Source organism: Oryzias latipes, chromosome 22 (assembly GCF_053564925.1).
Source record: "Oryzias latipes strain Hd-rR chromosome 22, Olatipes_Hd-rR_3.1".
NCBI lineage: Eukaryota > Metazoa > Chordata > Actinopteri > Beloniformes > Adrianichthyidae > Oryzias > Oryzias latipes.
The window spans coordinates 17,058,327-17,084,366 of record NC_136258.1 but is presented as its reverse complement, the minus strand read 5'-3'; the positions used below and the strand labels follow the sequence as shown (position 1 = coordinate 17,084,366).

Genomic DNA, 26,040 nt, shown 5'->3' with positions numbered 1-26,040 from the left:
ACATTTCCGGTTCAACAGAACTGGCGAGCAATATCAAGTTTTGAGCCAGATGCCAATCTTAGATGAAGAAAATGAAGACGCACATGGGTCTAGCTGTCTATGTGGAGCAGGGAGCATGTGGCTTTCCATGGTAGCTTCACACCTACAAGCTTTTTCCAACTGCATTTTTTCATCTGCTCCTGATTCAAATTGGTTTGCATAAAGAAATACTTAGAAATACACTTTAAAGCTTCATTTTCGTCATATATGTCCTCCATTATGAAAAAAAAGCCACAAGAAGATGTTAAAAACATCAAAAATTTTGTGGGTCTCATTGTGGTTCTTTAAAATATTTGGCAAATAAAGACATTAAAAACAATACAATTGTCTTTTTAATCAAGTTGTCTTTAATCATCTGTCTGTATTGTTTTCCAAATCAAAGAAAAATGCAACTGCATTTATCTGGCAGAATGGAGGCAGTTTGATTACCTGCATTTTAACTTATACACACTTCATCTTTATGATTTATTATCATAACATGGTTTAGTCAAGAACCCTGAGTTGCTTGGTAAAATTATAAAACTGTCAATCATGCAGAACCCCAAAAGTTAAAGCAAATAAATCAACACCAGGCATGTAAAACATTCAATGGTTCTAAAGGCCTACCTCCTTCCCAGAGGTGGTGATCTTTAATTCACAACTACAAGCAACTACAGCAAACCACATTCTATCACCTATCATATTTTTCTCATACCACAACCTGGACTCAAGTAGACTTAGACATTTTTTCTCCAATCATGAGAATGGGATTTATGTGGGCATTTAGTATATTTAGTACGCAATTATACCAAAACCTTTTTTCAATTGGGGAAATGTGGGGTTTAATGTATTTGCACCTTCACCACCCCATACATAAATTGTTGGTCAATTTGCTGAGCCAAAGCCAAACCTGAACCCACATAGGGTTTGAAGTAAATGGTTTTTTTCTGATACATCCCGGGGACCTTCTGCCTTTTCTGAATGTGGGAAACCTTAAATCAGATTCTTAAAATAAGCTCTTCAAACTTTGTTCCTTAAAAAAGGAAATACATTTTGATTGTAAGCTCACTACTTATCTTTTTTTTTTTTTTTTTTTTACAAATGTTTAAGAAATGAAACAACAATTTTCATTTATTGTATCAGATTTAATGTGTGAAAAGGAGCTACAGAAGTGAATCCAATATACACAAGTATGTAAAAGGTGTATAGACTTACTGGTGTAAAACAAAACTGTCCGAAAATCCTTAAACAAGTCTTGTTGAACTTGTATTGCAGACAATAATTTGTAAAACAGCCTCAAAATTAAGGGATGCATGCAATAGTAATTCAACTTTTAAGAATAAAACATACAAACAACATTGTAGTAATATTAGCATTAATACAAGCAGAACTTTCATTGGGAATTTTGTTCAGCTTTTCACACTGAGGTTTCATCTAGGCCAGGGGTCGGGAACCTTTTTGGCCAAGAGAGCCATAAACGCCACATATTTTTAAATGTAATTTCAAAAGAGCCATACAATAATGTAGCGTCCCTTTCCCACACTGAGGCACTGATACTTAACCTCTTTTAAGGTTCTTTATTCTGGTGACTGCAGACCACAACAAACGCCGTACAATTAATTCAGCAACTCCTGAATCTCTCCCGCTGAGACGAGAGCGCTTCTCCCAACTTTATATTCACCTGCTCCCGCTCCAGCCCTCCCATTTCCCTTATTCGGCCCATAGCTGAACCCCATTGGTCCAAACTACCTAACAACAGGCTGAGCGACAGAACTGAGGGCCAATCAGATCTCTGCTTGATGCGTTCAAGAACTCCAGAACTTTTAACGCGACCCAACAGCCACCCAGTCCAAGTCAGTATGCTACGATATGTTTAAAACTAAATATACAAATGTCTGTATTTGATGTAATTTCAACATTTTTAAAGTACAATAAGTCTGTGGATTCTTTTTAATAATATTGTTATGCTGTTGCTGATAAATGAGGCGTTGAGACTTTAAACGTGATCTTAGGTTGGTCTGAATGTTCTGTAGATTTGAGAAAGACTGATCACATGCAGACGCGGTGCCAAACACACACACCCACGCTGCAGTGAGTGACGGGCAGCGGGTTTTACGTTATTACAATCCCTGCGCGATTCACCTGCTGCCTGTCCCCACAACCCCTCAGTCACAACCCCCCCCCCCCCCCCCCCCCCACCACCCTCTGCTTTCTCCCTCACACATCCCGTCCCCGCAACTGCGCGCTCTTTCTCAGAGACGGGAGCGCGCAGTCTTAGGCACGGCAATTCACAGGTTTCCGGCTGGTACAAACTCTGTGAAATAATAGATGATAGTAAACTGATAGTTTTCTCTCCAAGCACCGCTACTACTGCGCGCTTCTGGCATCGCATCGCGCCCGAGAAGGACTGGTCTAATGAAAAAAAGTATAATTAAAGATTTGTCTGCGAGCCACATGTGACCATCAAAAGAGCCATATATGGCTCGCGAGCCATAGGTTCCCGACCCCTGATCTAGGCACTATGTAATGGATGTTCAGCAGACTTTTGAAAAATATCCCTTCTTTGTTTTTATGTACTGCTGTACTTTTTTCCGTATTTGATTACAAAAACACTGATTTTAAGAAAGGTTTGTGATCATTTCTCGTTTAAAGAGGTTCAGTCTGAGTGGATGATACTTTTTCACAAATCCATTTACGTCGTGAATCACAGTTGGCGACGTTCCAAGCCTGGAAGATGTTTGTCTTGGCCGTAACTGCAGCACAGTCTTCGTTATTATTTTGGTTATTTGGTTGTCCTTGCATCCAGAATCTGTTAATGTTAATGTTACATGGAGTTATTTAAAACACATGCTACAAGAAGATCAGACTAAGATTATCTTAAAAACAAATGATCATCAGCTTGTTCAGAACAAGTAAATACTTTTCTAAATACACTGGCATGTTTTGTTTTTTTTACCACATGGTGTAACTTCCTCAATAAAAAAGTATGGAAATGTTCTGCTTATGAAAGTGTTTGACATAAATGTCTTACCCTTCAGTCAGGACTGCTCCATTCAACCACTTCCAAGTCCCCTCCAAGCCTCTCAGTCCAAACCAGAAAGGTTGATCACTTGAACTTGATGGGTTTTTGTTTTTCATCAAAAACCTCACAGTTGAGTTCTATGGAATGGGATGTAAACCAAATAATTCTGGAAAACGTTTTTCATCCTGCATGAAAAGTGATATTTACCAACCTCTTTGTCTTTGCTGTCTATCACTAGAAGATCTCCTCCATACATTTGACAGAACTCTCTAGCTTGTTGCCACGTTTTGAGTCCAAAACGGGCCGAAAAGGGATAAAAGTAACAATAGGAGTTCAAGAAGAGCCACCCTTCAGGGCAATATTTGCAGCCATCACCTATTGCAAAAAACAACAAAACTATCAAAATCTTTAAAATCAAAGAAAATAACCCATTCATTTTAAAGAGTAGCATTTTTCTTACTAATTATTGGTAAGTGGGACCTCATTGTTGAAACTTCCCATTGAAGTTGACCAATCTGAACTTGGTAGTCTTTGCTTCTTTTTTTCTGGTGATCTAACTCAAAGATGGTTTCTGTCTGAGAGTCCCTCTCGATGTTAAGCTGCTTTTGTGCACCCTTCATTGACTCCACGGCAGTGTGGTAAGCCCCCTGAAGTTTGGCCACCTCTTCACCAATACGCTCGACATCAGCAGATGTAAGATGAGCATCTGTACGTTTTTTGTCTGGAAAATTAGAAAGAAAACAAGTTATATATATTTGTTATTGTTTTTATTTAGCATTATCCCCTACAGAATAAGCTGGACATTTTTGCTATTAAAGTTTATTTTTGTTTTAAAAGAATGATCAAAATTGAACCATCCTTATAATTACCTAAAACTTATATAATTTTCTGAAATATTTCTAAATTTGTAAATAAAATTACTGAGATTATAAGCATATATTTTAACAGTGTCACCAATTTACAGTTATAAATTATAAAAAAAAGACTGGGTAAAAAAAATTATTAACAGCTACAAAAATATATACATAATTTTAGATAATGAGCATGACTGGCTATAAATTCAAAATCAATGGAAGCAGCCATAAACTGTGGGAAAGCTAAACCAGTTTTAAAACTGTCCACAACCCAATATTTGCTGTTTCTGCCTGATACCCCAAAATCTTTACAAAAAAAACAGAAATAAATACACTATAATTAACTTTTTATCTAAACTATTTAAATCCGAATAAAGTCACAAAAGCTGAGACAATTCAGGCCTACATGTTTTTGAAGATAAGGCCAATGAGTGGAATATTTCCATTTTGTTTTGGACATGAAAGCGGTTCCAAGAATGATCTAAAAGTATGAGAATTATAGTGACTATTTGTTGGGTGATAATTTGAATTTTCACTCACACTGGTCAGCCAGGGCGATGTCAGCTATCAGCAGAGCGGCAGCCAGAACCATCATGCTCACAGAGGCCAGTGTCCTGCATCTCCCCATGCTGAAGGTGAGCACTGGAGGAGCATTCAATGCAAACACCTGGATCAAGGTTTATCAGCTTACACTGATAGACTTTTAATGATGTCCTTACTGTTATTCTTTTCCTATTGTTCTTTAGAACAATCTTTACATGAAAACCTAGTTTAGATTCAGACATAAATGCATAATTTTCGGCTCCCCCTCACTTTTCTGTTGGAACATTTTAATACTGTTTCTCAAATATGAATAAATGATTGGAAAATCAGAAGTAAATTTAACAAACCCTCACCTTGTAGATTTATTCTATTGGCCTGGTGGTAATTTTGATGTTCTTCATCTTCCAAGTCTTCTTGACAAACAAGCCTCTCAAATCCATCTTTAAAGTTGGGCTCACGAGGCTCTTTACCCTCCATTTTTGCCAAGTAGTCGTGTGTGAGCAAACGTTTATCGAGGTTTCCCCTCACAAGCTAACTCAGCTTTTGGTGGGGCGTTGATTCGTTTGTGGTGAAGCTGACTTTTCACAGGAAAAAAGAAGTGAAATCCCTCCTTTCAGACAGATTTCCTGTGTAAAAATACATCTTCCTCAAGTTGCTTTCTTACAGGATGTAAATGACATGTGATTGCAGACGGTTTTCCACGACACTGTGTGCAATATCAGACAAAATATGAAGGATCAAATCCCATTATAAACAGTTTAAGTATGTGCTCATTTGTATACTAAAATCCAAGATTTAGCCAAATTGTACGCTTTCATTTGAATGAAGAAAATATCCTAATTGAACTCCAATGGAATGTCAAATTTCCCCAGTTTCTGGTGACTAATGAAATTATTCTCTTCCAAGAACTATGTGCCATTCCCTCACGTGAACCAACGGCCAGACTTCCAGATAAAAAGATGTATCATTTCTTCACAGAGACTGGACAGTTACATTGGAAAGAAAACAGGTTATTGCTCTTTTTTATTGTTTTTATTTAGCATTATCCCCTAAAGAATAAACTGGAGATTTTTGCAATTAAAGTTGATATTTTTTAGAATGAATAATCAAAATTAAACCCTCCTTATCATTAGCTATAAGTTCGGTTAAGAATTTCCTTAAATTTAATTTAAATTTTAACTGCACCCCCCTTAGTACACACACCCCTCCCCCTTCAATATATACATTCAAACATAAACACACACACATGCACACAAACACCCTCTCAAACACCCATACACGCACACACATTTTACAAGGAAGGTGGGACCTGGGTCCATCTGTCCCCTACCCCTTCCCTGGTGGGGGGTGCGGGCCCCTTGGCGATGGCGGCCGTGTCCCTTGGGTGCTCTCTCCGCACGGTGGGGGGGTTCATATTACACCTGAGCCGGGGGTGTTCGTGTCCCTGGGGGGTGGGTCCTGGTCCTTGCCCCTGGGCGCTGGGCCCCGCCAAACTTCCAACATGGCCGAGCCTGGTCGGGCCATATTTATAACATCCCTTGTGGGCCGCCCTTTTTTCCCCGGGGTTCCCCCATCCTGGGCGGGGGCGGCGGGCCCCTGCCTTGCTCCTACCTGGACCAACCGTGGGCCGGGTGGGTGGCTGCCTGGAGTGCGGAGCGGGTCTCCCTTGGGGGGTCCTGGCTCGTACCTGGGGTCGGGGCGGGGGGATGCCCGGAACTCCTGGGTGGTGGTGGGGTGCTCGTCTGGGGCTGTGGGCGTCCCTCTCCGGTGGGGCCCTGCGTTGGGCTCTTCCGGCGCGGCGGGGGGCTGCTTTCCTGGCTGGGCTGGGGCGGCGCTCTCTTTCCCTCTGCGCCTCCCTGCTCTCTGGCTCTGGGGGCCTCGCGGCGGTCCTGCTGGCCCTGGCCTGGGTGGCGGTCTTGGTCGCCCGGGGGGCGGTTGTTCCCTGCCTGTTCCCGTGTGGCGTTGGGGGAATTCCGGCTGCCGCTGCTGCTGCGGCGGGGGTGTGGGTGTGGGGGTGGCTGGGCGCTCCTCCTCCTTCTTTTCACGTTCCACCATCCATTTTAGAGGAACATAAACACTCACCTGAGCACAGGTGTTAGCTCACCTTTGCACTAATAGTTTGCATGATTGAATGAATGAAAGATTTCGCACTGGTTGGTTTGGAGGCATAGGTGTGCGTTCGTGAACACTATCTGTTTTGTGTGCATGTTGACATGTGGACATTTTTGCGGCTAGCAGGTGTGTTGATAATATTTGAGTGTGTGTGAACAGGCCCCGCCCTTTTTGTACTACATTTGAACCGTACCGTGGCGATAAACAGCCAGTAAGCCTGTCTGCTCTATGCTGCTTCATGGTCTTACCCCCCTTCCCCTCCTATTATCGCCCTCCTGCCCCCCCCTCTCTCTAGCGTCCCTCTCTCTTCTTCCCCTCTTTCCTTTTCCGTCCGGTCCGGCACCAAAGATTTTCAAACATGATTGAAATTAATAAAGTTTGGCCTCAATTACAAAAGGGGTTTATTCAGACATACCTTTGGTTTGTCTGAAGATGAATAACCCCTCTTATTAAAATAAAATATGTCCAACACAAGAGGCCCTCAGCTCTCATCTGTTTGCCTAGCTGTTGGACAGGACAAGTTAAAAAAAAAAAAAAAAAAAAAGAATTTCCTTAAATATTTCTAAACTACTGAATAAAATTACTGAGACGATGAGCAGATAGTTGAACAGTGTCACCCAATTTACAGTTAAAAATAAAATAAAAAAAAAGATTGGGTAAATAGAAAAAAGTATTAATAGCTACAAAAATATATATACTTTTAGATCATGATCATAACAGGTCCCACTCTTTTATTCCTTTATAGTATTTATTTGTTTTTCATTTACATATATTGGGGTTTCAGCTCATTAAACCTGTGAAAATGGGATTTCAGAAAATTAGAATACTGTGGAGTAATCCACATTTACATCTCAGTTTTTGCTAAAAGATATAGACAGAAATTATGATAACATCAAATCAATCAAAATAAAGTTTTTTCAAAATCTTATGTCTATCTTTAACACTGTAATAGTACAGACAGGGGCCGGGTCCTGCTGGAAGATGGAATCTTTATCTCCGTCCAGATCCTCAGGGGAAGGGATCAAGTTCCCTAAAATATTTTGCTTGACAGCTACAGTGATTTTGGATGGAAGAAAGCAGAGTTTACCAACAGCAGAGCTGGACATTGCAGCCCAAAGCTTGAGTTACTGTGGAGAATCTGCCAACCTGTAATCTTCCATTCAGAAGTCGACCGCTGTACCCCTGCACCATCCCAGTTGCAGCTTATCAATGCGTCTGAATGTGGTGGTTTTTGAAGCTGTTCCTCCACTCTTTCTGGATGTCTGACAGGTTTTTTAACTTTTTTTGCATATTCTCAAGCAACGTTTTGCCTTTCCATTATATTTTCCATTGATCCATTGCTTGGACACAGCACTGTGTAAAAAGCTAGACTCCTTAGCTGTGAACCTTTGTGGCTTACCCATAGAGGGTATAAATGGTGGTCTTCTGGCTAGTTGTCGCTTCCCCACAGTGAAGTGGACTGAAAAAAATGAACCCAACCGAACCAGTTTATGGACATCTGAGAAACCTGTGCAGCTACTTTGAGTTTAGAAAATGATTAGTTGGTGAAACTCAGTTTAAAGTATTCATGCCCAGCACAATTTGGGACGATTTCTCCACAGTATTCAAATTTTTGAAATCCTGTTTTTGTGGGTTTTATAAGCTGGAATTCCAATTTATGTAAAAATAACAAATAAATACTTGAAATAAATTGAACAGTTGGTCTTGTATCTATATTCTATGAAAGATTAATTTTTTGACACACACACACACATTACTTCATGTAAAATCAGGTCTTCGGGATTATGTGTCATTTTTACTTTAAATTTTCATTTTGTACAACAGATTCAGTGTTAATTTCTATTTTTGTTGCAATTAATTCTTTTTCATGTCTAATTCTATTAATTAATATTAAATACTATTTTCAAACTTTGTTCAGAGTAAAGACTGTTAAATAATGATAAATATTGTGGTTAAAGAATGTTAAGTAAAAATATAGTGCTGGAAAATGTGTTGAAATAATCCACCAAAAAAACACAATATTACCTCCCCTTTGATGCAAAGTTTATTTTTTGCAGTAGTTTCAAAAATCATTACAAGTGTCGCAAATACAAAACTTGAAAAATCTTCTTGACAAAACTAAAATGTTTTTTCACATTTTCCAGTGCATTAAATTGATTAATTTGAATAAATGCATGCATACTTTTGCACAATAGTACAAATTTCATACAAGTAAGTCAAGCAAAGTTTTATTTTCATGGTTGACATAGATATTTATCCCCAATTTTCTTTGTGTAAAAAAAATATCTGTGAAACACGTCTAAATAAAGATTGATTAAAGTTCTTCATAAGTTACTCATAGATCATAGAAACCTTTGTCAATTTTTATTTATGTGTTACATTCTGAGTTTTTCATTCACAACTCAGTTGGATTTTCTTTCACAAATCCAATAATATCGATTCCAGCAAAACTTGTCAAGGCGAGTTTTCCATGGATTACTCTCAGAGTAAGCTGTAACCACACAGTCCTCCAAGTATCCGTCACTTGAATAGCTACTGTATCTAGAATAGCTACTGTATCTAGAATAGCTACTGTCTGGCTCTCCATCCATCCAATACCTTTAAAAAATAAAGTAAATTTGTATTAAAAAACAATAATGAAAGAAAAGAAAGAATAATATTTCATATTTCCCACCTTTGTTCCACTTCTGTGACATTGTTAATCCAGACCCATCTTCCCTCTATCACTTTGTCAGTGAGGCCAATCCAGAAACGACTTCCTTCTGCTATGCTGTGAATGGTGCTGCTCACAAACTTCTGTAAAAGAGGACAAGATTTTTGGAAAAGTTTAAATAATGTAATTTCAATTCAGCTTTTTCTTTTCAATACATTGTGTTCTAGTTTGCTATGTTCCATCCTCTGTTTCACGTTTCTCCTCACCTGCTCCGCTGGGCTATCGATCACGATCAGGTCAGCTTCACGTCTGATGCAGTCCGTCCTGCTGTTCTGCCAAGTCTTCTGGTTAGAAGAAGACTCGGTGTAGGAAAAGAAATAGCAGGAGGAGTTGAGGTGAATCCATGAAGGTGGGCATCTTCCACATGTTTCCCCTGGAAGACAAATGATCTGCTGTCACTTCATCTACTTTGGTGAGTTGAGTGAAAATTGGACATTTGAAAAGCATGATTTACCCAAAGTTGTGATGTTGGCCTGAAGGCTTTCTTTGTCGGTTTGCAGGGCTTCAAACTGTCTCTGATAGTCGCTATTGAGGACCGTCAGCTCCTGAATTTGCTCCTTTAATTTCACATGGTCCTGGATTTTCATCTGCACCAAGCTCTTGGCCTCCTCTTCAGCTTCAATCAAATCACTGTGGTTGCTGCGCAGATCTGTGAGCTCACTGATGAGTTTCAAAGCAGCTGAGTGGGAAACTTTCAGGGAGGAGTCGTCTCTGACTCTGGCACCTGTTATTCCCATAAATCCAAACACAACAGGAGACAAAGATAAAGACTAATTAAGACATTAAAAAGATGTGGTTATTTTTATTGGAAAAACATATTTTTAATGGAAATTGAACTCTATTTATAATGCAAGTTAGACATGGTACTTTACAGGATAAAAACATCTTTCCAACTTTCCAAAAGCAAAACAAAAACCCAAACCCAAAAGTGTCTAATCAGCAAAAAATTAAAAAAAAATCTTACACATCACTCCAAGAACAACAGCAATTATGAATAAAACAGCGTTCAGGAGTCCCAGGGACACTAAAACCATTCTGGAGTTTGGAAATTTCCAGATACCTAAAAGAAAAATATAAATATTTACATTCTACAAAGTAACATTAATTTCAGTATGCTTTCTCTGTGATCACTGGCTTGGCTGGAAATCTTAAATTCCTTTACTAATGTGTAACACCTAATTGAAACTTTAAAACATCAATCCCTGCAGATTCAAACCTCACCTGTTCTAAGCTTTTGAAAGGCGACTTGTAAGAGTTGACCAGCCATGTCAGTTCTCCGTGACTGTGAGCTCTCCATGACTAAAGTGAGACTCTCTGCTCAGGGATTTGTGAACCATCTCCTTTGTACCCACAAGTTCCACACAGCTGAAGATGCAAAAACGCTGTCACAGCATGTCTAAACCACTCTCTCTTTGGAAATTTGGACCCAACGCTAAAACCACATTTAGAAAAACTCATCAAAACAGGTTTGTGAGAAGATATGTTGCAATATTTTGTCACACAAATGTTACTTTTGTCTGATTTACTGCTCAGATCTGCACCCTTGGCTTTCTTTTCTTCATGCAACAGTTTTGGCAGTAACTTTATAACTGTAGTCAAACACAGTAATAACATATTTAATTTTAATTTTATGTTTTTGCATTTGATTTTATCCTAGTTTTTGTCATTTGAACTGATCGAAAAACAACAGTTTTTAGAAAGTAAAAGCTTTTCAGAATCTTCATTTATCCCTGAAAGGAAAATTCTGTAATCAAATATCTGTAATTATACTTTAACTATAACAGTTAACAGATAAGAAATAAAAATAAAGTACCGTAAGTTGCAGCTCCTCCAGCCTACAAACCAGACACTCCATTGTATATTTGAAGTTTCATTTTTCGCTTAAATATTTTTTGCTCTCTGCTTTCTTTACCAATTAAATGATTGTTCCATCTGCCAAAAATACTACTTAATTGGGCTAAACTTACAGTAATTATTTAGGGACTCAAGGTTATTTTAAAATTGTCCCGAGACTTTTTTTAACAAGCATCTTGGTCATTTGATGGTGACTCTGTCCTCTATCAAACTACAACAACTAGTATTGGAAAGCAGAATATTTTATATGAGATATGAATGAATCAGGCTTTAAGTCTGACACCCTGCTTTTAGAGTCTGTTCTCATGAAATTTGATTTTTTCTTTCTAAAAAGATAATAAAAAATTGCTTAAATGTTTCACTTTTTAAACAGTGCTTTATTTTTCCATGCATGTACCCAACCGTGTATTTATGCTACTACTTTTCACATTTTCTTGAATATTAAGCTGACGAGTATTCAGTTGCAATTGTGCTAACGTAAAATTATCAATTCATATAAACTGCAGGTACTTTTTATTAAAGGATTTGGCTTTGATTTACAAATCTGCATGATACTCAAGCATTGTTGTGTTATTTCGTCATTCTAGATGATATGATTTACAACGAAAGCACAGATACAAACTTATAATATAGAATATTTACAGGAACTGACAGCATCTATGTCACTTTGGGAAGGATTTGTAGCTTTGTATATTGTGTTACATGAAAACAAGAATGTGATACAATTCAATGTAAAATAAAGGCTCAACTTGGTACAATAAGAACACAGGTAATCAAAATCATTCAAAAATACACATCAAAAAAGAAAAATATCTGCAACAGATTACACTTTTTCATTTCCATAAGAGTAGCATACGGGATGTTTTTCAGCTTTTTTGTTGTATGAATAATGTGAGGTCTGTCTTTTGCATGCAACTTTAGCTTCGCTTCTTTTCACACAGCCATTCTCTTTGGGATTCACATCTTGCATCAAACCATGACTTTAAACCTTTGTCTGTAGCCATAATACCAACGCAGTGCTCAGCAGATCTATAATTGTTTGGCTCCCCTCCCATCCAAAACCTAAAGAAAAGTTGAAGAGAAATGCTTTTATAATTTGATTAAAAACTATTATTTCTAAAGCAATTGAGTAACCTATAAAAGGAAAAAGATTTTCTGACAAATCCAAGTTTATTCTTCTTCAGCAGATAAAACATTTGAAACGGTTAGTTCAAAAGGGGCCCAAGTCCACAATTTTTCAAAAAAGAGATATTATACAGTGGTGGACAAAATTGTTGGTACCCCTCAGTTAAAGAAAGAAAGTCCACGATGCTCACTGAAATGACTTGAAACTTTTAAAAGTAACAATAAATTAAAATTTAATAAAAATTAAATAATCAAAATCAGCCATTACTTTTGAGTTGTAGATTAACAGAATAATTTTAAAAAACAAACTAATGAAATTGGGCTGGACAAAAATGATGGTACCTCCATAAAAGACTGAGAAATAATTGCCCAGAGGGTCATGGTGAACTCAGGTATGTCCTTTAATTGACTTCACAGCTGTTTTCAAACCCTTAATCAGTCAGTCTGCCTACTTAAAGGGAGTCAAATAGTCACGTTGCTGTTTGGTGAAAAGGTGTGTACCACACTGAACATGGACAACAGAAAGCGAAGGAGAGAATGTCCCAGGACATTAGAAACAAAATTGTAGACAAACATGGTAAAGGTAAAGGCTATAAAACCATCTCTAAGCAGCTTGAAGTTCCTGTGACGACAGTGACCCATATTATTCAGAAGTTTAAGACCCACGGGACAGTAGCCAACCTCCCTGGACGTGGCCGGAAGAGGAAAATTGATGCCAAATTGAGGAGACGGATAGTTGGAACTGTATGCAAGGAGCCCAGAACAACCTCCAAAGACATTAAAGGTGAACGCGTAGATCAAGGTACATCAGTGTCAGATTGCACCATTCGTCCTTGTTTGAGCCAGAGTGGACTTCATGGGAGATGACCAAGGAGGACACCACTGTTGAAAGGAAATGATAAAAAAGCCAGACTGGAGTTCGCTAAAATGCATGTTGACAAGCCACAAAGCTTCTGGGAAAATGTCTTTTGGACAGATGAGACAAAACTGGGGCTTTTTGTGTTTTTGTGTGTTCATAGACTCAAAAATTAAGCATACAACGAAAAGAACACTGTCCCTACTGTGAAACATGGAGGAGACTCAGTTCTGTTTTGGGGCTGCTTTGCTGCATCTGGCACAGGGTGTCTTGAAGTTGTGCAAGGTAAAATGAAATCTCCAGATTATCAAGGCATTCTGGATAGAAATGTGCTGCCTAGTGTCAGAATGCTTAGTCTCAGTCGCAGGTCATGGGTCTTCCAACAGGACAACCATCCAAAACACACACAGCCAAAAACATCCAAGAATGGCTAAGAGAAAAGTGGCCTTCTATGAGCCCAGATCTGAATCCCATTGAACATCTGTGGAAGGCGCTGAAACATGCCATTTGGAGAAGACACTCGTCAAACCTGAGACATCTGGAGCAGTTTGCTCATGAGGAGTGGGCCAAAATACCCGTGGACAGGTGCAGAAGGCTCATTGACAAATACAGAAACCGTTTAATTGCAGTGATTGCCTCAAAAGGTTGTGCAACAAAATATTAAGGGCACCATGATTTTGTCCAGCCCTATTTCATTAGTTTGTTTTTTAAATAATTCTGTTAATCAACAACTCAAAAGTAACGGCTGATTTTGATTATTTAGTTTTCAATAAATTTTAATTTATTGTTACTTTTGAAAGTTTCAAGTCATTTCAGTGAGCGTTGTGGACTTTCTTTCTTTAACTGAAGGGTACCAACCATTTTGTCCACCACTGTATGTTCTATGGTCTTCAAGGGAAAAGCTATCTGATTATGTGCATAAAAGTCCCAAGTCTGTTGTACTGTATTGACTATGCTTGACATTTAAAATGCATTAAGTGCAAAATTCCTGGACTTAGGCCTCTCTTGCATGGGTTTAGCTTTATCCCATTGATGGCAGCACTAGTTATCCAATATGGCAGCGACCCTGTTTAATTCAAGAACACCCAAGTCCAGAGACTTTAGTTTGCAAGTCCTCTGAAATTATAAAAGTGAGGTGCTTCATATTATAGCATTTGTAAGATATGATCTGGTGCTAAATCTGGGTAAAGTATTAATCATTTGGTGTAGCCTCCGTTTAAGCTATGCAATTAAAATCATTTCCTGGAAAAACAAACCTCTTGGACTTGGGCCCCTTTTGTACTAACCGATTCATTTAGGCGTGAAGTTTTGTAATACTCACCATTCATTAAACATTGTTTCTTTACAGGTTTAAAATATAAACCAACCCTCTTTACTGTTCTTACCCAGTGTAGTTCAGAGTCATGTTGTTGATCCATATCCAAGTGCCTTCTCTCTGATGATCTGTGAGGCCAATCCACACTCCTCCAATTCCCCACAGATATGTTCCCCATTTCACTTTGGGTAAGTGCTCAAAAACCAACATCTGTAGAATCACAAAGCAAAATGTCTCATGTTTTGGGTGTCATCGTGAGCATTAATTGTGTTTATGAACAAGTCCCTTTATTCGAATATTTCCAAAAATAGGGTCATTTATTAATCTTGTAAATTTTGGTACTTTTTTTGCACTTAACCTCATTTTCCTGAATAATACGAAGTTCTAAAAGTTACACATTCACTGATAATGTCTGGATTGGTTCACTGTAACTCACTCTATTATGGTGCAGACCAGTCATCTGTTTGCCGCCTTCAGCCTTCTCAAAATGCAGCTGTTCGAATGGAGACCAGCTGAAGAAGAAAATCTACATCAGCCCTGAACTCTAGCTCTTCACTGGCTTCCTGTTTCAGGATTTGAGATTTTACCAATAGTTCTTAAAAACTATGTGGTTGGGTTTTGCAGAAACTTAAGGTCTTTTGAGGATTCCAATATCCAGACTTAAATCCAGAGTTGCTCCAAAATGATGGAGTTGTCGCCCTCTTTTTCTCAGAGCTGCTCTGACTAGTTTTAATTCTTCACACTTCTTTGCACTGGCTTTTAGGCAGATTTGAACTTCACATGTTTCATAATTAACACAGTTTTACAATACATGTTTTATTGCATTGTTACTTTGAGTATTTAGATGTCTTTTATGAAGGTTTTTTCTTTAATTACTTTGTTTTTACATTGTGATATAAATCCATGATTGTTGGAAATGTTAGAATTGTGCATTTTAATACAATTATATTGACATTCATTTTGTGCTGAACTTGTTAATAGTCCTACACAAGTAAATATATATTTGAAATGGGGATGTTTTGTTTGTTGTTTAGGTTATTTTAATAATTACTAAACCACATAAATATGGAAATGTAATATTATTTAGCTGAAATCAGGCTTTACAGATGTGTTTTTTTTCTTTTCTTGTATTGTAACTTACATGTTCTTCAGCGGTGTCGATCACAGCAAGGTCCCCCCCACGGCTGATGCAATCCTCTCTGCTGGCGGTCCAGTTTTTTCCAACGCTGGATTGTTTCTTCCCATGAAAGTAACAGGATGTGTTTGACAAAAACCATCCTGGCATGCATAATCCACAGCTTTCCACTGCAAGATAGGTAGCTAGTTAATTAAAACCATAAAGAAGGTTGATCCCACAGCTCTGTCAACCTCAGAAGACGCAGTCTGACCTATGTCAGATGTGTTTGACTGCAAGGCTGCTCTCTCTGCCAGAAGGAGTTCAAGTTGCTTTTGCAGTTCATCGTTGTAAGTCTTGTTGGACTCCAATTGCAGTTTTAATTGCTGATTGCTCCTGTGCTCTTTGACAAAATCTTGCTGGGCTTGTCCGTGATCTTGAGCAGTTTCACTCATTACTATCTGAAGCTGCTCTGCCTCCGTCGTGAGTACTTGTGGTGTTAGGTAGCTTTGGGGGGAATCCGTCATGCTTCCACCTAAGGATAAAAAATAATAAAACATCCTTTTGTGACTTATGATTGTTTTAAAACGATAATGTTGAATTTCCATTTGTTTTTTCACATTCATATCTAATAAAACAATGTATTTTTATGAAGGGCTCATCAAGTATTGGCCTTTACTGTTGAATTATGTCCCACAGAGTATATTGAAAATTGACTTCAATAGAAAGAGCAGATCAGTTATACTTACAATTAACCCCAAGTACAACAGCTGTTAACAGCAAAATGACGTTCAGCAGGACTAAACACACAATAACTAATGGATAAACTGGAAAGCTTCGGGACCCGACTCTGACCAAGCGCGTGGACCCTGAGCAAACACACACTGCCATGAGCTCAACAACAATCAAAGAGTGTAAATCAATTTGAAGCAACAAAATTGTACGATAGAAACTCACCTTCGCCTCCCATGTTGTGGAATGATGATCTGCCAAATGGGCAGGGATCATTCTTTGAGACCGTGTTTAAAAATCTTCAGGTTTGCTTATGGTTGTCTGTGTGGAGCACTCGGTCAGTGTTACAAAACCGCGTGTCCACATTTGCCTCTGTTATCAGCTTTCAGTCTCACTGTTGTTTGGATAGTTGTTCTGATGGGATTTCTTCCTCCTACCTTCTTGTGCCTCATTGGGGCAACAAAGTGACTCATCCTGGAAGTTTCTGTGCTTCTTCTGCCTGATTTAAATAAACGTCAATATGTGGCTAAATCTCACAGTTTATATATGAACAAAATTATTCTTAAAATTGCATTTTCTAAGTTCTTTATTCAAACTCCTTGCTCTGCTCCATTCTGATGAATCCACTTGTATAGACGACTAAATCCATGTGTGTTTTAGTTTTTCTCATCTGAGCTGGCATCAGGCTCAAAAGTTTACAGCTGAATAGCTTTAAAATTGGTCTCCATTTTTGTTGCACCAACAAAGTTGGGTTGGAGTTGTGAGGGGCAGTAAGCTAGCAGGAGAGCATATAGACAAAGAGCTCTTTATAACAGGGAGGGGAAGTAGGGGCAGGGTTGCTCCGCACCAACGGCCCTGCCCACACACTCCTTAGGTTATTCTATATCAGGCACGATTGTGTTTCTCACATACCAGACATGATTCAGCGGATGCACTTCCGCCTTCGTGAGAGTCGTCGTTGCCCACAGCTCAGAAGAGAATTTCTAATGAACTACTGTCGCTATGCAGAAATTATGTCCCAGAAAAAGACAGGTTATTTGATTTTGAAAACAGCCTAATCACAGTTAGAAAGACCACTGGGAAGGCTGTTACAGTATATCCAAATATGATCAGAGTGGATCTTTAATGCAGCCTTAGGAGGTCACAATGCAGTGCTTTTGTGTGGTACACATGTGGGTGAAGGAATCCTCATGTTTATAAATGAGGATAATTGATTGATTTCAAGCATTGCAGTCAGAGCAAAATATAATTCTCTGTCATGATTTACTTTGACAAGAACAGACCCAATAGGTGAAACCCGGAAAGATAACGCACAAGGTTTTGGCGGAGCAAGAGTTTTATTGTTCCAGGATGTACAAGGTGGGATCTGTGGAGACTAACTCTGGAGGAAGATGAGGCGAGGGGGAAACCAGACGATAAGTAATCATCTTGTTTGTTGAGGGTTCTTTGTGGCGAGGTGAATGAAGCGGGCAGGTGGCAGAGCAAGGCGTAGAGGAGTGTCGTGGCTGGAGGTCTATACGACGAGGTGGTGTGAACAATCAGGAGCATGAGATGAACCCAGGTCAGGACATGGTGGATGAGGTTTGTCCTGCAGACAGGACTGATAACTTGATTATCTGGTTTAGTCAAAACGAGAGAGTCACTAGAAAATGAGGTACACATGAGACCAGGTACTTCAACATAGTAGGCAACAAACTGTCGATGAATACTGGAATCAAGCCATCTAAAATACTGCAGGGTTGATGAGGAAAGTGCCGGCAGCTGGGTCCAATCTGTGGATGATGAGGCAGAGAAGGGAGGGGGGAGAGGACTCCCAGAGGTACCATGACATTCACAGAGATCAAACAAACTCATTACAGAAATGATTAAATAACTAAAATATACTTTGTACATCATCAAAGTTGTTATACTTTTCCTGTTCATTTGAGCTTGTATTGTGATTTTTCTTGCAGTTACAAACCCTGAAGAAGTCCTGCACCGTTACCAAACTCTGCAGAAGGAATCTCGACAAACAAAAAGCACGACTCTCACATGTGGCCAGTGTAATATAAACAAAAATACAATAGCTTTCACTGCAATTATTGCAGAAATTACTTTGGCTGGAAAAGGTGAGGATTTGGGGCCATTTCCTGTTTTCACGGTGGGTGACAAACTCATGAGCTATGCAAAGGAGTGTGAATCATTCCTGGAATAACACAAAACTCTAGAAGAAAAAGATGAATAATATGAAAAAAATCTTTTCTCTGAAATGCTCCTTTTTACTGTTTTGTTGAGAACTTAAAACAAATTTCATTGTGATGACACTTTGTATGCTGCAGAAGTGTTTCATATTAAAAATCTTTGTTTTCACTGCAGTATGTTTCTCTTTAAATTTGCCTCATGTTACAAGAAGTAATTAGGCCAGAATTTGTTTTTACAATGCAGTTACTTCACCCTTACCAACAAGTTTACATTGTCTCATTTGGTAAGGTCAGAAGACTATGTGTATATGTACATTGTACGGGAAGGTAATACATGAACATTCCCGGCATTTACCACTGAAAGTATCAAGTAATAGAGTTGAAATAGGGCTGACTTTCTTTCACAGTCAAGTTTCATTGTACTTAAGGGGTAAGTACCAATTAATATTCAAGTGAACATACCCAGTATTTAGTACTGAAAATACCACGTAGTTGAGTGGAAATAGGGCTGACTTTCTTTTACAGTCCAGTTTTATTGTACTTCAGGGGTAGTTTCTGTGGTAAATACATGGTAAATACCATGAAACATACGAGTGCAGACCTAGAGGTCAATGTACTTTATTTGTACTTACCTTGTTTTCTTACATATGGTAAATACCACAAAAGACACCTTTGCACAACATGTAATACCCACTAATTATATTATAAATACCCAGTATATACCACATAAGTATGAACCAAATAGTATCACATAAATACACAGCAAGAACTATGTAAGTACCGAGCAGACACAAAAAAGTACCTTGTGAGTACAGAGTACCGGTAAGTCCCATATAAAGTACCATGTAAATACCTTGTAAGTACTCAGTAGTTACACAATAGGTACCATGTAAAAACCACTTAAGTACACTGTAAGTACTGTACTGTAAAAGAAAGCGTTACCCAACAAATCAGACACTCCCTTATATATTTGTAGTTTCCTTTTCCGCTTCAATATTTTGAGCTCTCTGCTTTCTTAACCAATTAAATATTTATTACCTCTGCCAAAAATACTACTTAGTTGGGCTAGACTTACAGTCATTGTTTACGAACTCAAGTTTATTTTAAAATTGTCCCGAGACCTTTTTGAACAAGCATCTTGTTTATTTTATGGTGACTCTGTCTTCTTTCAATCTACAACAACTAGTATTGGAAAGCAGAATATTTTCTATGAGATATGAATGAATCAGGCTTTAACTCTGACACTCTGCTTTTAGAGTCTGTTTTCATGAATTTAGATTTTTTTCTTTCTAAAAAGCTAATAAATAATTGCTGAAATGTTTCACTTTCTAAACAGAGCTTTATTTTTCCATGCGTGTACCCAACCGTGTATTAAGGCAAGCTACAACTTTTCACATTTTCTTGAATATAAAGCTGACAGGTATTCAGTTGCAATTGTTCTAACGTAATATAATTAATTTATATAAACTGCAGATACTTTTTATTAAAGGATTTGACTTTAATTTACAAATCTGCATGATACTCGAGCATTGTTGTAATATTTCCTCATTCCAGAGGATATGATTTATAATTAAGGCACGGATACAAACTTATAATATAGATTGATTATTTAAATAAACTGACAGCATCTATGTCACTTTGGGAATGATTCGTAGCTTTGTATATTGTGTTACATGAAAACAAGAATGTGATACAATTTAATGTCTTAAAATGAAGGCTCAACTTGGTACAATAGGAATACAGGCAGTCAAAATCATTCAAAAACACACATCAAAATAGAGAAAACCTGCAACAGGTTACACTTTTTCATTTCCATGTAAGAGTAGCTTACCGGATGTTTTTCAGCGTTTTTATTGTATGAATAATGTGAGGTCTGTCTTTTGTATGCAACTTTAGCTTCGCTTCTTTTCACACAGCCATTCCCTTTGGGTTTCACAACTTGCATCAAACCATGACTGTAAACCTTTGTCTGTGGCCATAATAGCAGCGCAGTGCTCAGCAGATCTATAATTGTTTGGCTCCCCTCCCATCCAAAACCTAAAGAAAAGTTGAAGAAAAATGCTTTTATAATTTAATTACTTTAATTTTAACTATTATTTCTAAAGCAATTGAGTAACCTATCAAAGGAAAAAGACTTTCTGACAAATCCAGGTTTATTCTTCTTCAGCAGATAAAACATTTAGGCGTAGAGTTTTGTAATACTCATCGTTAAATAAACATTTTTTCTTTACAGGTTTACAATATAAACCAACCATCTTTACTGTTCTTACCCAGTGTAGTTCAGAGTCATGTTGTTGATCCATATCCAAGTGCCTTCTCTCTGATGGTCTGTGAGGCCAATCCACACTCCTCCAACTTCCCACAGATATGTTCCCCATTTCACTTTGGGAAAGTGCTCAAAAACCAACATCTGTAGAATCACAAAGCAAAATGTCTAATGTTTTGGGTGTCATCATGAGCATTAATTGTTTATGAACAAGCTCCTTTATTCAAATATTTCCGAAAATAGGGTTATTGATTTATCTTGCAAATTCTGGTACTTTTTTTGCACTTCACCTCATTTTCCTGTACAATACGAAGTTCTAAAATCACTATGAATAATCTGTATCTCAAAATATCCAATTTTATATATAAAAAAAAAAGTAAGTTATTATTTTCAAATCATTCTAATTAGAACATAATCTATTAATTTCAAGAATTTCAAGTAACTTGTGTTTGAAAGGGGATGCTGTTGATTTATGTTTTGTCTTGATCTGTAAGAAAAAGCTTTTCCTCCTAAGAACTGAGTAAGGAAAAGTTACACATTCACTGATAATGTCTGGATTGGTTTACTGTAACTCACTCTATTAAGTTGCAGACCAGTCATCTGTTTGCCGCCTTCAGCCTTCTCAAAATGCAGCTGTTCGCATGGAGACCAGCTGAAGAAAATCTACATCAGCCCTGAACTCTAGCTCTTCACTGGCGTCCTGTTTCAGGATTTGAGATTTTACCAATAGTTCTTAAAACTATGTGGTTGGGTTTTGCAGAAACTTAAGGTCTTTTGAGGATTCCAGAGTTGCTCCTAAATGATGGAGTTGTCCCCCTCTTTTTCTCAGAGCTGCTCTGACTCTAGTTTTAATTCTTCACACTTCTTTGCACTGGCTTTTAAACAGATTTGAACTTCACATTTTTCATAATTAACACAGTTTTACAATACATGTTTTTATTGCATTGATACATGTCTTTTATGAATTTTTTTCTTTAATTACTTTGTTTTTACATTGTGATATAAATCCATGATTGTTGGAAATGTTAGAATTGTGCATTTTAATACAATTATATTGACATTCATTTTGTGCTGAACTTTTAATAGTCCTACACAAGTAAATATATATTTGAAATGGGGTTGTTTTGGTTATTTTTATAATCATTAAACCATAATGTAAAAAATAAAAAAATCATAAATATGGAAATGTAATATTATTTAGCTGAAATCAGGCTTTACAGATGTGTTTTTTTTCTTTTCTTGTATTGTAACTTACATGTTCTTCAGCGGTGTCGATCACAGCAAGGTCCCCCCCACGGCTGATGCAATCCTCTCTGCTGGCGGTCCAGTTTTTTCCAACGATGGATTGTTTCTTCCCATGAAAGTAGCAGGATGTGTTTGACAAAAACCATCCTGGCATGCATAATCCACAGCTTTCCACTGTAAGATAGGTAACTAGTTAATTAAAACCACAAAGAAGGTTGATCCCACAGCTCTGTCAACCTCAGAAGACGCAGTCTGACCTATGTCAGATGTGTTTGACTGCAAGGCTGCTCTCTCTGCCAGAAGGAGTTCAAGTTGCTTTTGCAGTTCATCGTTGTAAGTCTTGTTGGACTCCAATTGCAGTTTTAATTGCTGATGGCTCCTGTGCTCTTTGACAAAATCTTGCTGGGCTTGTCCGTGATCTTGAGCAGTTTCACTCATTACTATCTGAAGCTGCTCTGCCTCCGTCGTGAGTACTTGTGGTGTTAGGTAGCTTTGGGGGGAATCCGTCATGCTTCCACCTAAGGATAAAAAATAATAAAACTTCTTTTTGTGACTTATGATTGTTTTAAAACGATAATGTTGAATTTCCATTTGTTTTTTTCACATTCATATCTAATAAAACAATGTATGTTTATGAAGGACTCATCGAGTATTGGCCTTTACTGTTGAATTATGTCCCACAGAGTATATTGAAAATTGACTTCAATAGAAAGAGCAGATCAGTTATACTTACAATTAACCCCAAGTACAACAGCTGTTAACAGCAAAATGACGTTCAGCAGGACTAAACACACAATAACTAATGGATAAACTGGAAAGCTTCGGGACCCGACTCTGACCAAGCGCGTGGACCCTGAGCAAACACACACTGCCATGAGCTCAACAACAATCAAAGAGTGTAAATCAATTTGAAGCAACAAAATTGTATGATAGAAACTCACCTTCGCCTCCCATGTTGTGGAATGATGATCTGCCAAATGGGCAGGGATCATTCTTTGAGACCGTGTTTAAAAATCTTCAGGTTTGCTTATGGTTGTCTGTGTGGAGCACTCGGTCAGTGTTACAAAACCGTGTGTCCACATTTGCCTCTGTTATCAGCTTTCAGTCTCACTGTTGTTTGGATAGTTGTTCTGATGGGATTTCTTCCTCCTACCTTCTTGTGCCTCATTGGGGCAACAAAGTGACTCATCCTGGAAGTTTCTGTGCTTCTTCTGCCTGATTTAAACAAAAGTCAATATGTAGCTAAATCTCACAGGTTATATATGAAAAAAATTATTCTTAAAATTGCATATCTAAGTATTGCTTTATTCAAACTCCTTGCTCTGCTCCATTCTGGTGAATCCACTTGTATAGGGGCATGGTTGCTCCGCACCAACGGCCCTGCCCACAGTCTTCTTTCCTTCTATTCCATATCAGACACTGTTGTGTTTCTCACATACCAGACATGATTCAGCGGATGCACTTCCGCCGTCGTGAGAGTCGTCGTTGCCCACAGCTCAGAAGCGAATTTCTAATGAACTACTGCCGCTATGCAGAAATTATGTCCCAGAAAAAGACAGGTTATTTGATTTTGAAAACAGCCTAATCACAGTTAGAAAGACCACTGGGGAACGCTGTTACAGTAAATCCAAATATGACCAGAGTGGATCTTTAATGTGGCTTTAGGAGGTCACAATGCAGTGCTTTTGTTTGGCACACATGTGGGTGAAGGAATCAGAGGTGACCAGCTAGTGATCGATACGTTTTGTATTCAAGATGGGAAAATAGATGATGATGGCCCTCCTAAAACGGAAGGGAACTGGCAGTGGTGAACCTTTTTTTTTTTTCAGAAATAGGAAACTGTTTTCGTAGCAAACCACTTTAGAGGAGGGGTAGACGACATAAGTTGGGGTGCAGATGTTTTGAACTTCATTTCGCTGGCTGCAAAGTTGTGGCTGGGTAATGTTACAGCATAGGACGATGGTGTAGGATGACACTGACATGTTAGTCAAAGCAATATGGAGGATCTGTGTGGAACTGAGAAGGACTCAAGTGGAAGGGTGAGGTCACAAGTGAAGAAGTTCTTAGGATCAACAGTCCAGAGAAACAGAGGATGTGGGAATGAAGTGAAGAGGTGTGTGTGCAAGCAGGTTGGAACGGGTGGAAGAAGTTTTCAGGTGTGATGTGTGACAAAAGAATATTAGCAATAATAAAATGAAATATGTAGAAGGCTGTGGTGAGAACAGCCATCTTATTGGTTTAGTGACAGCAGAACAGCTCAATGGTAGATGTTTTGGAGCAACTAGGAAAGAAGCTGTGAGGAAAACCAAAGACAATGGATAAATTCAAGGAAGAGATGAAGGTGGTTGGTTTTAGTGACGAGGAAGCAGAGGACAGGGTTAGATAGAGAGCAATGATTTATTTTGGCTACCCCAAAAGGGTGCTGCCAATGAAAAAGAAGAATATTATGTTTTTGTTAATTTGTTCTCTGTGATTTCTATTTAGTTTACATCAATGACTTGCCCAAGCTCAGTCACTGTCCTCTTGCAAGTTTCCCATACTTTTTGTTCTTGCATATTCTGGTCTATTTTCTCCAGAGTTTTCCGCTTAAGAATAAAATTTAAGATAAAAGGCAAAACAGCAGTGGGCCTGCATCTTTAACTAATAAAAAAAAATCCACTCAAAAATCAATTTCTCATGTCTCAGCCACCTAAAGTGTCATACCTTTTAAAAAAAACAACTTTATTGAATGTTCTTGTAACAGAAGAGCAGGGATCAGGCAGCACAGACCGGGACAGAAAGAGACCCAACAAGCTGGTCAGGACGGCCAGTTCTGTCCTGGGCTGTCCACTGGAGTGTTATTTAACCCTGTAAGTAATGAGGTAAAGGTCATTCAGTTTCAGGTACGGAGGATAAATTATCCTTAAAGTCCCACTCCAATCAACTTTTGAACTGTTTTAAAACTGTTCCCAGTGGTCTTTTTATTAGGATTATGCCGTTTTTAGCTTATATAAAAAAAAAACTGTGTTGTTTTCTAGGGCATGTTTTCCGCAGAGCGGCAGTAGTTAATTAGAAATTCAACTCTGAGTTGTGGTCGGGACTGCATGTGGGAAGTAAACCAGCACAGGAGGAAGGAATATAGGAAGGCTCACATTATCTCTTCATGTACACACAGGCAATATAAAGTGCCTCATATAAATGAAAATAAGTAAGAAACATAACATAAATTTGAACAAAAATAAAATAACAAAGGACAATTTAAGAGAAGATAATAAAAATGTAATCGGTTTAGATCAAATAAAAAAGCAGGGTGCAGCATTTCAGACAAAAACAGCTGAAAATAACCAGATATATTTTCAAAGAATTTAATTTTAGATTTAAATAATAACAGAAAAATAAAAGCTAAATCTTGAAATATCTTACGATGAATGTGGTTAAAAATAGACTAAATTTTGAAAACAATTATTTGTGTAATAATTGAACATAACAATGACAAGATACAAACTCCAGCAGAGGATCAACATACTAGGACACAAGTACAGACAATGATACAGTCTGAACTGATCAACACATTCTGTTACTGATTGCTTTCAGAAGGAAAATAAGAGAACAACATAAATACAATAAGATAAAACAGATAATTAAATAAAACAAAACGGGAGCCTAATGGCACAGGAAACTAAATAGAATAACAGCAAGGAAATTTGTTCAGAGATTTATTTAGCAGATTCTCAGGATTGTAATATTTTCAATTATCACAATCCCTGCAACAGTGGATATAGTATAAGTAAAATTACATTAGCAATATGTTAGAATTATCTAAATTTTCCATGAACAATATTACATCAGCAATCCAAAAAGGGGGAATGTTTAGTTTTAGATTAATCCAATTCCATATAAGTCCAGAAATCCTTGCATGAAAAAATGCAGAATGAAGAAATGTTCCAAAGTTTCATTACAAAAAAGTGCAAGGTTCCACATCCAATTTAAATCTGCTTTAAGAAATTCAGAGACAGGGTGGAATTTTATTATTACTTTAAAAGGAGTTTCTTTTATTTGGAGCAGTACAGGCCATCTAACGTATTTTGAATGTGCTTTAACTAATGCAGGTT

At 37.9% G+C, this 26,040-nt stretch overlaps 4 protein-coding genes across 5 annotated transcripts; all 4 read right to left on the bottom strand.

Moving 5' to 3' along the window:
• Positions 1 to 2,534: 2,534 nt before the first annotated feature.
• Positions 2,535 to 5,027, bottom strand: LOC105356931 (uncharacterized). Its single transcript, XM_023951973.2, has 6 exons — positions 4,791 to 5,027; positions 4,435 to 4,536; positions 3,501 to 3,761; positions 3,252 to 3,415; positions 3,050 to 3,177; positions 2,535 to 2,827 (listed from the first exon to the last, which is right to left on the bottom strand). Exons 1-6 carry the CDS (start codon positions 4,912 to 4,914, stop codon positions 2,665 to 2,667), a joined length of 942 nt encoding a protein of 313 aa, XP_023807741.1. The 5' UTR covers positions 4,915 to 5,027; the 3' UTR covers positions 2,535 to 2,664.
• Positions 5,028 to 8,577: 3,550 nt separating this feature from the next.
• On the bottom strand, positions 8,578 to 10,698 carry LOC111946877 (hepatic lectin). The gene is made up of 6 exons (XM_023952020.2): positions 10,484 to 10,698; positions 10,227 to 10,322; positions 9,717 to 9,986; positions 9,469 to 9,635; positions 9,224 to 9,345; positions 8,578 to 9,147 (listed from the first exon to the last, which is right to left on the bottom strand). The coding sequence occupies exons 1-6, from the start codon at positions 10,557 to 10,559 to the stop codon at positions 8,952 to 8,954; spliced, it is 927 nt and encodes a 308-aa protein (XP_023807788.1). The 5' UTR covers positions 10,560 to 10,698; the 3' UTR covers positions 8,578 to 8,951.
• Positions 10,699 to 11,472: 774 nt separating this feature from the next.
• Positions 11,473 to 16,642, bottom strand: LOC144989074 (uncharacterized). Its single transcript, XM_078940986.1, has 6 exons — positions 16,484 to 16,642; positions 16,276 to 16,395; positions 15,801 to 16,061; positions 15,554 to 15,717; positions 14,483 to 14,622; positions 11,473 to 12,178 (listed from the first exon to the last, which is right to left on the bottom strand). The coding sequence occupies exons 1-6, from the start codon at positions 16,494 to 16,496 to the stop codon at positions 12,034 to 12,036; spliced, it is 843 nt and encodes a 280-aa protein (XP_078797112.1). The 5' UTR covers positions 16,497 to 16,642; the 3' UTR covers positions 11,473 to 12,033.
• A 3,631-nt stretch (positions 16,643 to 20,273) lies between these two features.
• Positions 20,274 to 23,042, bottom strand: LOC110017541 (C-type lectin mannose-binding isoform-like). 2 transcript variants are annotated; one of them, XR_013653223.1, is made up of 6 exons: positions 22,891 to 23,005; positions 22,683 to 22,817; positions 22,207 to 22,467; positions 21,960 to 22,123; positions 20,709 to 20,848; positions 20,274 to 20,475 (listed from the first exon to the last, which is right to left on the bottom strand). XR_013653223.1 is itself a non-coding variant. In XM_023952024.2 (6 exons), exons 1-6 carry the CDS (start codon positions 22,901 to 22,903, stop codon positions 20,331 to 20,333), a joined length of 843 nt encoding a protein of 280 aa, XP_023807792.1. In that variant the 5' UTR covers positions 22,904 to 23,042; the 3' UTR covers positions 20,274 to 20,330. The 2 variants fall into 2 exon arrangements, 1 of the variants encoding a protein (XP_023807792.1); XM_023952024.2 differs by having other exon boundaries at positions 22,683 to 22,802; positions 22,891 to 23,042.
• Positions 23,043 to 26,040: the final 2,998 nt, after the last annotated feature.

What these genes read in the sequence shown, in the direction of transcription:
- LOC110017541 (XM_023952024.2), bottom strand. An exon ending in TGTTGTACTTGGGGTTAATT is followed by an intron (nt 22,468 to 22,682) that starts GTAAGTATAACT and finishes TTTTATCCTTAG; the next exon opens with GTGGAAGCATGACGGATTCC. An exon ending in GTCAAACACATCTGACATAG is followed by an intron (nt 22,124 to 22,206) that starts GTCAGACTGCGT and finishes CCTATCTTACAG; the next exon opens with TGGAAAGCTGTGGATTATGC.
- LOC105356931 (XM_023951973.2), bottom strand. Translation starts at nt 4,914, where the DNA reads ATGGAGGGTAAAGAGCCTCGTGAGCCCAACTTTAAAGATGGATTTGAG. An exon ending in CATCGCCCTGGCTGACCAGT is followed by an intron (nt 3,762 to 4,434) that starts GTGAGTGAAAAT and finishes CTAATTTTCCAG; the next exon opens with ACAAAAAACGTACAGATGCT. An exon ending in GTCCCACTTACCAATAATTA is followed by an intron (nt 3,416 to 3,500) that starts GTAAGAAAAATG and finishes TTTTTGCAATAG; the next exon opens with GTGATGGCTGCAAATATTGC.
- LOC111946877 (XM_023952020.2), bottom strand. Translation starts at nt 10,559, where the DNA reads ATGGAGAGCTCACAGTCACGGAGAACTGACATGGCTGGTCAACTCTTA. An exon ending in TGTTGTTCTTGGAGTGATGT is followed by an intron (nt 9,987 to 10,226) that starts GTAAGATTTTTT and finishes TGGGAATAACAG; the next exon opens with GTGCCAGAGTCAGAGACGAC. An exon ending in GTCACAGAAGTGGAACAAAG is followed by an intron (nt 9,148 to 9,223) that starts GTGGGAAATATG and finishes TATTTTTTAAAG; the next exon opens with GTATTGGATGGATGGAGAGC.
- LOC144989074 (XM_078940986.1), bottom strand. An exon ending in TGTTGTACTTGGGGTTAATT is followed by an intron (nt 16,062 to 16,275) that starts GTAAGTATAACT and finishes TTTTATCCTTAG; the next exon opens with GTGGAAGCATGACGGATTCC. An exon ending in TCGACACCGCTGAAGAACAT is followed by an intron (nt 14,623 to 15,553) that starts GTAAGTTACAAT and finishes GTGATTCTACAG; the next exon opens with ATGTTGGTTTTTGAGCACTT.